Genomic DNA, 12,946 nt, shown 5'->3' with positions numbered 1-12,946 from the left:
TCTTTGCAATTTTCCTGATTAGAGTATCGACACATTCGATATATAAAAGCTGCAAGATATCTGTCAAGTAAATATTTACGCTAACTGTTTAGAGATATAATTTTGAAATTTTTTATCATTTCCGCCACATGTTGAGCAATGCTCCAATTTATGTTCGCGCGTACTGTCATTATATAAAAGCATTTATGATATAATTCTGTGCAAGCAATAAGACGTTAACTTTGCAGAAAAAATGAAAAATACTGACGATTATTATTAGCCGCACGTGGACGACTACGTTACGGAAGCGCCTCTTATTAATGTAAATGTCCCGTTTGAGACCGTCCGCGATAATAACAGCATCAGTGGAAACGTCGGGGCAAAGTCGGACGCGCAGTAGTTCGTCAAATTTGATATAGGGTGTCTTGCGCCTGTCATAAATAGACACGGAAGACCGCGATATAACGATTCTGCACATCAATTTAGAGAATGATCCTAATTCTGAGTATTATTTGTTTACAGTAGCGACAGCTCGATCTCGAGGAACAGCAATCGCTCCGAAAGCAGCGGCTATTGCGGCAGGCATCCTTCGACCTTCGGATCCAGGTGAGTCGCTTTTTGTAAAAATTAATCGATCATTTACCCAAATCTCAAATTTCAAAAAGATTCGACAAAGTTTCTAAAAAATTAACCGAACGGTAAATAATTGAAAGAGAAGAACATTTCGTTTATAACGCGTATATCAATCTGGGAATTGTGACGAGATTAAAAATCGTGCCGAGGTTTGAATTCTGCCTTTCCTATGCGCGAGATTATCGAATTCTCTTCATTGTCGAATTAATTAATATTAAATTCGTTCCCCGGGAAAGCGAGTAGTTGTGTGTATATAACACGTGGAGCCGATCAAATGAACAAATAAACGAACGAACGAACGAACGCGTGCAAATGTGATACATCCGTCATTTGTTTAAAACTATTTTTTTTTATGCGATTTTTAATACCACGACTATTTACTGTAGTGCACGCACGAAACTGTTGTTGATTACGCTGAAAAGACGAAAATTTAGTTGACCACGTTGAGAATAGCCAAATGTATTTCCGCTCTCCTGCACCTCGACCTCGCCAGTCGAGAGGAAAAGCTCGGAGACGGAAGTGAGCGACGGAGGATCGATCGACGGCGATCTTGGAGAAAGGTCACCAGGTGTGCGAAGGAGTGATTTATTTAAAGGGCGATCTCTCCTTCGCGCGCGCGACGACCTTTCCCAAGCTCCTCCTCCGTCGAAGATCGTTATCCATGAGGAAGGTCCTCCTTGCTTCCAAGCGTCTCACGGTCGGGTTAATTTTAAAAGATAATATCCTACTGATCCGATCGACTATGCCTGTAATCCGATTCTGTTAATCTCGCGATTACTTTCGGTACACATGTAATTCGAAACGTCTATTTGCGTCGTAGCGTGATCAGATTTTAATAATCGAATCATTTATGTCACCCGAAGAGCAGGGTCCTTGGCACCGTTTCATAACCTATCTTCCCCATCGCTACGTTGCTTATTTCGAGGTAGTTCATCCGTCAAGTCGTTTTCTTAGGAATCGTTTCAAAGTTTTAGCTGTTATTGATAAAAATATTATGTACACGTTTGCACGGTTAAAAAACAATTGACCATTTGAAAGCTGAAATATTCACAACTAAAGACATTTTTCTTTACGCGTTCCTTGAGATTAATGTCATATTTTTAACCTTCTGTTTTATTTAATTTAAATTTATTTAATTTAAATTATATTTAGGGTAATTTATTTAAAATAAACCGTATTTAGGGTTAAAGTGAAAAACTGTGATATTAAGAACTAATATACATTGTACAAAAATTTCAGAATTATTGACCATTTTGTCCTGAAAATATATCCATAGGAAATTTACAATTTACGAGTAATACCCGCGTTATATATAAATATACATATATTTAAATATTTATCATTTTCTATTATGTGTGCATTTCTATTAGCTCAATTGAAGTATAATTTGCGACTTATTGGATATTTCTGTTCTGTTTTACTATGAATCCTCATATCGAAACGTTCTCGTCGCGACGTCCCGAGATGAACGAGTCCAATTCTTCACCCTTCTGCTCCTCGTGTTGATTTTGTTCGACGAGGATTTGCCTCTCTCGGCGCAGCACAATTAAATAAATAACTGTGCGAACATTTCGCTTGCGGGACTTCCGCGACAACGGTGAGTGCGATCACGCATACGTTCGTGATCACCACCGGGCACAATCGCAGCGTAACCGTCGTTGCAAACGCATAAAATAAGTAGTTAAAGTCGGTTACGAGCAAGTCCCGATCGCGACACGCACACAGCCGTGCCGTGTAAACACTGGCGCACGTGGCATGCCACGTGCCTGCGACTCCGTGCCGTCGCTGGTCGTCTAGGTATTCATCAGACTCTCCCGCGTATTGTTGCATAATACGTAGATAGACGCGAGAGGAGAGAGAGAGGGCGCAGCATAAAGTTATATAATAAGCACATTATTATCATTATTATTATTGTTGTTGTTGTTACTATTATTATTATTATTATTATATAATGATCTCGAGAACTGAAGTTGACGATACGATCGATGATTTATAGTATAATTTACAGTTGCGTTCTGGCGAAGTTTCTATCTTCCTTCCGCTGACCCGAATTTACCTTCCCCGAGATGGCAGATTAATTATAAACCACTATAATTGTGTAATATCACTTTATTCTGCATAATATTTCTTAAACCTGAAACAAGGCTATAATTAACGACGAGGATCAGGCATCTAATGTTAGTTGCTCATAACCTGACTTAACAACGACACAGTTGCCTTGTTAGAAGGGATTACGAATTAATTAGGAGTGCAAATTAATAATAATAATAATAATAGGGATATTCTCTTGAGATGCTTCGCGCGTTTTGGAATAATTCGGGTTAATTTTCACGAAGATATAAAGACATAAAGACATCCATCGATTTGATCGCCTGAATCGCCGTGAATTCATTTCGTTAGTTAATCGTGTCGTGGTTCCGTTCGTCACAGTCAATAACGCAATGACACGTTAAATCCAGCAGCTCTCAGTCACTGCGAGAATTTCTCTTTTAAATTTCAGTGACCCGTCGCATTGCAAATTTAAAGATTAAATAAAAATAAACGAGGTAACTTATTCAAAAAATTCAATCTTTAACGATAACATCTTAGAAAAAAGTCGACGTGCGTAAATTTTGATTGATTGAATCAAAGAGGATCTTTAAAAACCGGTTTTTCGTTTTCTGGTTAACTTGCGGCTTAAAGTTAAACTGACGATAATGAAAAAATGGTATCCTTCTATTCATAGTTAATAGATTAATTAATAAATTTAATTAATAACTTTGATTTACCATGAATAGGAAAACATAATTTGTACGTTATCAAATTAAGCCTAAACTACAAGTTAAGCGGAAAATGAAAAACCGGTCCTATGAAGACTAACAATACATCGCAAGAAAATCGCGAGTACAATATCGTAAGTACAAAAATGAGATCAGTCGCGACATAATTTTCGCACGAGTTTTCGCGATGACGACTATTCGAACATCAAGACCGATATGCGCATGGCTGATAACCGCTGTGCCCGGCAATTATGCTGGACATTGTTGCCCCGGAGACCTCGCGGAGAAAATTAGTCGGTCAGAAAGAACATACGCGATTAATCGCATCATTAAAAGTACGTTAGTCGCGCGTAATCGCTTTTTTGCGACGCTCATTTATTTCTGCACGATATGTTCTAAGACAAAAAACTATTACCCAAGCTATTAAAAATGCATGCGTTCAAACATACATTTAAATGGAAGAAGAATTCAATAACAATTACCAAAAGTCATTTTGTGACTTAGTTTCAACTAAATGATTTGGTTATAGTAATTAAATCCTTTTTCCAGCGTGCTAGAGAAAAAGATTCACGATCGACTTTCGAGCGGGTCATGAATTTTTCCTCTAGCGTAAGAAACTCGCGAAAAATAAAAATGTTCTAATTTGAGAACATTGGAATGATCACTTCACACATTTCCGTCCTAGGGAAAAATTATATGATCGCCGTTCAGATTACATTAGTTAAACAATCGTAACTGGGCGCATTAGATAACGGCCGAAGTAACGTCGTACGGCAACTGAAATAATTCCATTTCTCGCAATCTCGAGTATATCCTCTATTGTGTGTGTGAACAACAGTTACTCACGTTTCGCATTGTTTAAAACGATGTGGTTCGGTAATCGCCGGTTGCGTCTGCGCGATAAGGAAAGGTGACTGCGTGAGTCTGCGGGTGATTACGCGAGGGCGTAATCTCGTGGTTGGCTATTTTTTGCGTAGGCCTGTTAGGCCTGTTACACAATACACCGTATGTCGGTATGTATGAAACATACATGTGTATGGAATTAAACATCGTAATCGGATGTCGAAACGCTGTCGACAGTTCAGTGAGAGAATTTCTTTTTTCGAAGACGAGTTCTCTCATTGGGCCATCGACTGTATTCTGAAATTCGATAGTGACATACGACTTATTGTATAACATTATGAAAGAAGTTCAATTTACTTTACTAATAACACTAATCAATGATAATCAATGACAATGACAATTTTCACGATTATTCTCACGTTTAGTGATGTAATCCCATGCTATTTACGCGTCGTGAAAACGCACCCGCAACCGAGACTTCCGGAGAAAGCCCTCCGAGTGGCGATTTGATGAACACGAACTTTCCCCGGCTTGCGTAACGTTACGGTGTCACGTTTCGCACCGATTTGTTATATCAGAGATTTTTTTTGCGACTTTTCCGGGAGAAAGGCACATCGGTTGTAACCACAATGTAAGAGCGGAACATTATCTTTCTTCGGAAAGGACACTGGAGTATTGTGCATTTGCACGTTCCTTCGATTTATCCGCGCTTATTATTAGACAGACTCGCACCCGCGTGTTGCAACGTGGTCGCGAACGTGAACGTTGTTCTGGCTTATCAGCGCAATTCCCACGTTGATATTTGTTTGTCACATGCCACGACACGCGGCTACGACCTGCATGTGCCGTGAGACTTACGCGACTGCGATCGCACGATCATTTCAAGCGACGCTAATAATAATCGGCTAATTCGGCCGGTTGCCATTCAACTTAGTTCATTAGGAATAAAATAGAATTAAGCATCGTAATTGCCCAATTGCGTTAACCGTATCAAGTACGTAGATCGATGCATTATATGTGATGATGCAGTAATGAGGCATTACCGAAGCCGATCAGCAAGAGAAAGGACAAGGAACACAAGAAGAAAAAGTCGAAGACGGTGTCGGCGATTACCACCGATGCGGAAGTCAGCCTGAAGACGGTGAACGCGCCGGCCGAGGTCGCTTCCTACAACACCGTCGCACCGGCGAACGTCGTACTTGATCAGAAACCAGGTTGGTTGCGACCCGCAAACCCCAGGTACGAGTGCACGCGAACCGCCCGCGACTTTTGTTTCATGAGATCATCTATGGAATTATCAGAGATGTGTTTCGAGTTATTTATCGACTCGCGCGAGAAAGATAGGAAGATACATTAAAGAAAAGATTTGGTAATAAATATTATAAATTTGATTAACACATGCCGACCGAATACTTGATTATTGCAACAGAATAATTTAGTCTTTTATATTGTATATCTAGTACTGTAGTAGCTCCGTTTATTGTATATTTAATATACACGAAGAAAATATCGTGACAAAAATTAGCATAAAATTTTGTAATGTAGATTATACCGGAATTATAACTGAAATTATTATGTGTTGTAATTTTCTTGGTGATGTGTACAATGAAATGTACCACTAAAGATTGGAACGCACATTGTAATTTCAGTTATAATTTCGGTATGGTCCAACATTACAAAATTTTTTGGAAATTTTTATTCCTTTTTTTCCTCCGTATACGATACTAAATTATTTAGTTGCAGTAATCAAATATTTGGTCGGCATATATTAACCAAACTTATCACCAAATCCTTTTTTCAATGTACGTTTCATTATAATAACTCAATTTAGTTTTCGAGTTAACATCGCGCCTTTTATGAACAACTTGTTGCCGATGTTTCGTGAACATTTCGCTGTTGAAAATTTCCAGGTGGATTTCCACGAAAATCCCATGGAACTCGTGTGAATTCATACAGGATGTTAAAAATTCCTACATTTTAAGCAAAATTCGTTGACCGTTTTCGTCTTCATGATACGAGATCATTTCGCGGATTTGTCTCACCACACATGCACCTGATCGCAAGTCCCGTCTGACCATACCATATGCCATTTTCACTAGTAGTGGAACGGACTCTTAAAGGGGTTTCCTCGTCTAAAATTTAAAAAATTGCGATTTTATTTCGTTGGCATTTATTTCAAGTTTTTCAGACTTCAAAAATATATTATTAAAAATAATTTCGCGATATCTGTAAAATTAACAATTTAGATGCATCTAAAATTAAAATATTAATCTATAAATCTATAAATTAAAATATGGTCGAAATGTCTCTCTCATAAAATAATTCCCCAAAAAGATGAGCTATGAGAACGTTACGTTTAAGTGCAAAAAATTCGTGAAATATACATAATAAAATTAATAAAAAAATATATTTGTAATCACTCTATATAAGGAAACCCCTTTAAATTTCGCACGTTTCCTCGCTTAACGGATTAAAACTTATTGCCACTTGTTAAATCATCGTCACGTCGGGGGGACCGTGGGATCGATTATCGGTCACCGAGATCTTTTCGTTTCCTATTTGTTTCTCGACAAACTGTTTTCGTGCACTCTTCCTTGTCCTCTTCGGATTTCGCTTATCTTACCACCTAGGGCTTCGACAAATCTCCCTTCATAATATCCCTTAATCCCGCAAGTATTTTGATGAGTCACCCCCTATTTGCCTGAAGCTAATATCTTGACGGTGACGTTAGCTCGAAAGATTATCGTCGCCTGATAAGCTTTCGCTCTTGGGGAAATCTCAGCCAAGCACGAAGTCAACAATATACACGGCTTCAGAGAGCGTTTGGCGCGTCGGCATGTGTTCGACCATGAATATCTGATGCGATTGTAACGAATAAAATTTTCTACACAGCACATTTTATCTGAGGGACGTCCTAGGACGCTCCTTAGGACGTAGGGCATTCCGTGGAGATCTTTGCTGTATGGGCTTTGCAAAAAAAAATGAGAAAAGATTCTTGAATGAAAAATGACAAAAACAGACCACAAAATCAGAAACCTAAACGCGATAGGCGATCGTTATGGATCCGATTTCAGGATCCATCGACGATAGACGACGAGAAATTCATTATCATTCTCTAATGTCCTTGTAATCTGCCCTGCACTAATCGACTTACGCTTGCAGTCGTGCGTGCGTTCTAATGTAGCAACAGCAAATTCCTCCTCCGGTGATTTAGAGAAAACACGTGTGATACACGACGAGTACACATTAAATTCTTTCGCAAGTACATGCGATCGCGCAGGCATATCATCATCGCCTTAAAAATAGTCTCCTTATCCTATCGTCGCACCCATTCAGGCCGCGTTCGGGCAGAATCGTGATACACGTGGGCAAGAGAAATAGATCCATCCTTGTGTATGAGACGCGAAATTTTCCATTCAACGTGACGCCCACGCTTACGGAACCTGGCAAGTGCGAGGTTATCGATTTTCTCCATCGGTATCGTGCAAAGGAATTCAAAATAGCACCACCTGTTGCTTCGTTTTAACTTCACCGATCGCCCCTTCACTTCGGTTTTCGGTCGGGATATCTAGAGTCAGATCTTATAATCCTTCGAACAGTCCCGAAATGTACATCACTGCGCCACTCGATCCCTCCTCCACCCCCTTGTCCCGCCATCCCTTAACCGTCAACAACTCGGGTAAATGACCCGGATGGACATGTATAACAACCGAGAATTTCTTTTGGCGTAATGCAAGAAGAGGTAGCCACCGTAGAATTAGTGGACGCAACGGATCCCGGCGAGCACAACGGCGACACCGTCGCAGATCCGGAAGCAGGACTTGCTTCACGGACAATCCCTCTGGACGATTCTACGTCTCAGGCCAATGTTAGTATCAGTCAGTAAACGTAGCGGAGGGAGACATGTCGAGAGAGTAGAATAGGAAACAAAAAAGCAAAAACCAAGGAAACGAAAAATCACACACACATACATACAGAAACAAATTCGCGCGAGATACTCATTCGATTCAGAAAATGAGCTTCGAGCCCTGATAACCCGTTGCTTCCTGTAACTTGTCTAACGTCGTAGTCTTGTCCACACTCGGTGTGCGATTTGCAAGTCACACCAAAGGGAAATTTAGTTTCTCTAAAGGTGGATTCAGACCAAGTGAAAGAGCGCGGACATCAGTAAATGTGTTCGGTCTCGTGTTGGTACATGGAAAAATATGTTGAATCAATAGAATTTCCAAAAGCACGTGTAATAAATCTTTCTGATACAATATCGATATCATTGAAACTAATATTTGAAACTAATAATTATTGAAGCAATACATTACATAATAATTTTCATGATATTTGCCATTGAGAACCAAGAAAATCTACTTCGATTACACTGCTGTTAGAAACTTTATCAATTCAACAGCATTTTTTCTGTATACATCAGAGAAAACATGTTTGTACATACTCATTTTTCGGACTCGTTCGCTTAGTCTGGATCTAACTTAACGTCTTTCGGATGTGTTTCACACCGGCACTGTAGTGAGTGTTTTTCATTTAACGACATAAGTCGACACATTTTGTCTTTGTTCCATATTCAGTGAGTAACAGAAACAGGATGATACTTGTGTTGATTTGTGTCACTAAAAGGGAAACAGTATCTCGCGCGACGTAGCTCGTGATGCGTCTGTCAGCGATGCAATTCTCACAATCTGCCTCGCTCTATACACATTCTCATAAATATTAATAATAATAATATTAATAATAGCAGTAGTGGCTTAAAGTACTCATAAAGCACGGGTCCCGAAGCGAGACTTCAAAGGACCGAGTGCACTTGCGTGAAAACAAAACGGTACGAAAAAATCGCAAAATTTGCATGTCGCCGGTGTAGAATCGACGAGGGAAAAAAAGGTAGTAACAGGCAAGCAAATTAGCATAACCACACTGTAGAACACTGCGTTGGTAAATCTCTCCCCGATGATGTTTCTCTTACGACTATTAATCTATTAATACGATCCTCGCATGGTGAAAGTACTGGCAGTAATATTTGTCGGGTGAGAAGCTCTTAACTCAGTGGTAACGCGAAGAGCCTCTTTCGTAACAGATATAATCTCGAGATAATTTAATTAACTTTATTAATGATTCAAATACTTTTGGTTAGATAATTTCTACTAATTGATATTTTATTGTCGGTATCTCTTTCTCCGATCTTACTAGTGGCATGTATTTTAATGAAAAATGTCTATCGTTCTTGTTTTTCTAATTGAAAAATCGAAATGAGGCGAAGGATTTTTATAAAAAAAAAAAAGAAGAAATCGAACATATATGTTGCGTTATCACTATGTTGAGAGTGTTAACGTTAACGTGTTGTGTCGATCTTTTCCACCTCTAATCTTCGAAGTGTTCGTAGGAGGGATTTTGCGCGGTGATTTCTATGCACGACGGTCTCGTGCTGTACACAACCCCGTCGATATGCATTGCTCTTGGCTATCCTAAGGACTCCTGGATCGGTCGATCCTTCATCGATTACGTGCATCCGAAGGACAAAACCACCCTGACTGATCAGATCACCAATGGCATCGCGTCGCCCCAAGAGGAGAGGTCTAAAGGTACACCATGACATTCATGACCGACGAATTAGAAAGAGGTTTTACAGAGGAATCACCTATCCTGTAATTATTTGACGACGATTTGACTGTAATTATTTGTTGAACAATTATTTCATCTCGTTTAATTAGCAGGTTTTGTCAGCCGAAATCAACTTTTCCAAATTGTATTGTCATTTAATCTAATATTTTAGGCTTTCGCGATGTGAAGAAATATTTAGTTTAGCGAGAAACTTTATTTAAGAAATATTTAAAGGGCCATTCAACAATTACGTCATACCACAAAGGAGGGGGATTTATTAACTTGTGTGACAGTTTGTGATGGCGGATTTATGAAGGTAGTAGTAAAAGTCATGGAACGTAAGATAACATGACTTGTAAATGGATGAGCACGGTTATCCATTTTATTTGCATTTGTAACACATTTGGTGGAAATTTTTAAGTTTTGACACAGTTTTGTGTTAATAATTAAGATGTTATTTTTAAATATTCATCTTTCCTAAAACACAATTTGTATTAATCAAAATTATAAAATAAAGTAATTTGATATTATACGCCTAAAAATTATTTGTATTTTAGAAAAAGATAATAGTATGCAGTCTAATAATTATTTATTACTCATAATATAGTTATAAGATACGATTTCTTTTAGTTAAAGAGGGGGGGAATAATTCCACGTCACGTAACATTGGAAGAGGATAAATATTCGGTGATAAAGGGAAAAGGAGGAGGGGGATAAAATGTCCAAATTTAGCGCGATATAATTTTGAATAGTCCTTAAAATGTATTTAATCACTAATTGGTGTTTTCCTTTCTCTTTCTCTCTTTCCAGGCATCAACGGTAGACGGGTGAGCCTGTTCTGCGGCCTGCGGAGATTCACCAAGTGCAACATGGCGAACGGGCACCCTGTCGACGCCAGATCGAACCTATACTTGCCGTTCCACTTGACCCTATCTTTCCGGGATTTCCGGGACCTGACGGCCGAACAGCAGCCCAACAACAGGGCTATGTTCCTCGTGGTTACTGCTCAACCCGTCCATTCGGCATACAAAGGTAGCATGGTCCAAGATCTCCGATGAGGTCCGACCGGCGAAAGGACTCGATAACGATCATGTACGAACGGCTGGCCTGATTATCGCCGACAAAACTCGATCAAACTCGCCGGCGACTTGAACGAATGGATAGTTTAAGATAATCACTTCAGCCCAGTTACTTCGAAACGAATTACCAAAACCAATTTCGCATGTTTCCCTCACCATTTCTTAATAATTTCTTTATTTAATTTTAATCTTAATCTTTTCTTTAGTACTGATTCGGATACGAGTATCGAAAGAAAGTATCGATGCAAGAATATCCGGTATTGAAAGAAAAATATCGATATCAATATTATATAATCAGTAGTATCACAACATTCCCAGTTGCGACCGCTCAGTGTACTCACGAGCAACATGTGATGTCAAATGGCACTTATTATCCCTCATATCTACAGCAAAATGTTCGCTTAGCTGTGTCGGTGCATGGAAGTCTTTTATTTCCAGCTGCTACGGGAGCTTCGCTATTCGCGTGTTCGAACCGTTCGGTTCTCGATTTTCATTCGCGTCGGTGGACTTGTCGTCAAAAGAGCTTGAGCTTCTTATCTTAATAATCTTGACAATCTCGGAAACTTCGATCTTCGATCTTCGTGCTTTATACTTCTGGATACTAAGAATCTCATCATCGAGCTCTGCGACGAGAAAGAATGACTCCGACCTTGTCGTTATCCGCAGCGCCAGAAGAAACAATAATATCTTCGGTATTCACGACCCGCCACACCGCGACGTGCCACTTATCCCATGTCGATCCCGACGTAGTCCAATACTTCGGCTATCTACCACAGGATATGACCGGCCGTTCGCTGTTTGATTTCTACCATCCGGAGGACCTGCCATTCATCAAAGACATCTATGAGACTGTGAGCATAAGCCCGACAACAAATCAAATGAGAAAAAAGAGAAATGATTTAGGTTCCGGTTGCGCGTGCACGTTCGAAAAGATGCGCGAGGACGATAGGTGTTTTGATAGTGTGTGTGTGTGCGTGTGTGTTTGTGTGTGTGTGAAAGAGAGAGAGAGAGAGAGAAAGAAATAGCGTAAGAACGAGTGAGCGAGTGATTTTGATACTTGTCTTCTCTTTTGCATCGTGAGAACACTCGAATGAGACGATTACTCAAACGTTCTTTACGAAATGTCGTTAAACAGGTGATCAGGCTAGAAGGCTGCTCCTTCAGGTCGAAGCCGTACAGGTTCGCCGTACAGAACGGAAGCTACGTCGTTCTCGAGACCGAGTGGTCATCCTTTATCAATCCCTGGACGAAAAAACTAGAGTTTGTCGTAGGTCAGCACCGTGTGCTCAAAGGGCCGTTGAATCCAGACATCTTCCGTGTAGTGCGCGAGACCGAGTGCGGCTACCTGGCCAGCATCAGCGAGGAGGTGCTGAAGGAGGCGAAAATCATTCAGGGCGAGATACGGGCGCTACTTGACGAGGTATGGTGAAAGCGACAGTGGCTACGATACTTCATGTATTAATTGCGGCTCACGATCTTGACTCGGTGAATGTTCACGAACAAAATGTCCCCCGCGCTCTTTGCGCTCTGAGGAACAAAAAACGGGGCCCATAATAGCATATAAAATTCAATACTAGGCCGACAGTGGCCGACCGTGGTTCTTCAACGACGATTATCGCAATCCTTTGATTGTGTACGCAGAAAAAAGTGCTGTATCGGTAGAATTAGTCAACAGTGCCGGATTATTGGAGTAAATTTATACATGGAAAAAGGTCGGATTGTATTAACCAGAAAAGGAACAACCAGAGGCATTTTGGTTGAAAGAAATAGAATTTCTAGTTATAACCATATTTCAAATGAACTATTGAATCTAGAAGATTTATTCAAATTACGGCCAATTCTTTTGATATAATAACATTTTCTTTCGTGTAAGATTATCGTTCTTACATTTTAAACAGAATTCATCGATCATATAATAGTTTTATCATATATAAGTTTCTTAATTTCAAGTATTAGTTTCAATGATATTGAGCTATTGAATTCAAAAGTTTCATTCAAATTACGGAGCCGTTGACCCCGATTCTGTTGATGCAACAGCATTATCTCCAG

At 39.7% G+C, this 12,946-nt stretch overlaps 1 protein-coding gene across 3 annotated transcripts in view; it reads left to right on the top strand.

Moving 5' to 3' along the window:
* Positions 1 to 12,946, top strand: part of LOC106745738 (period circadian protein) — a 28,379-nt gene that overhangs the window by 5,984 nt on the left and 9,449 nt on the right. For 2 of the 3 annotated variants that reach the window (XM_014621615.1, XM_014621614.1), the window contains exons 2-8: positions 502 to 585; positions 5,244 to 5,428; positions 7,952 to 8,082; positions 9,601 to 9,799; positions 10,629 to 10,850; positions 11,564 to 11,748; positions 12,033 to 12,317. In XM_014621615.1, coding sequence (XP_014477101.1) covers positions 502 to 585; positions 5,244 to 5,428; positions 7,952 to 8,082; positions 9,601 to 9,799; positions 10,629 to 10,850; positions 11,564 to 11,748; positions 12,033 to 12,317 — 1,291 coding nt within the window. Of the gene's footprint in view, positions 1 to 501; positions 586 to 5,243; positions 5,429 to 7,951; positions 8,083 to 9,600; positions 9,800 to 10,628; positions 10,851 to 11,563; positions 11,749 to 12,032; positions 12,318 to 12,946 lie in introns of those variants that run through there. The other variant, XM_014621616.1, reaches the window with a different exon arrangement.

This window comes from Dinoponera quadriceps, unplaced genomic scaffold (assembly GCF_001313825.1).
Source record: "Dinoponera quadriceps isolate SergipeBrazil2010 unplaced genomic scaffold, ASM131382v1 scaffold1658, whole genome shotgun sequence".
Classification (NCBI taxonomy): Eukaryota; Metazoa; Arthropoda; class Insecta; order Hymenoptera; family Formicidae; genus Dinoponera; species Dinoponera quadriceps.
This window is presented reverse-complemented; position numbering and strand designations above follow the sequence as displayed.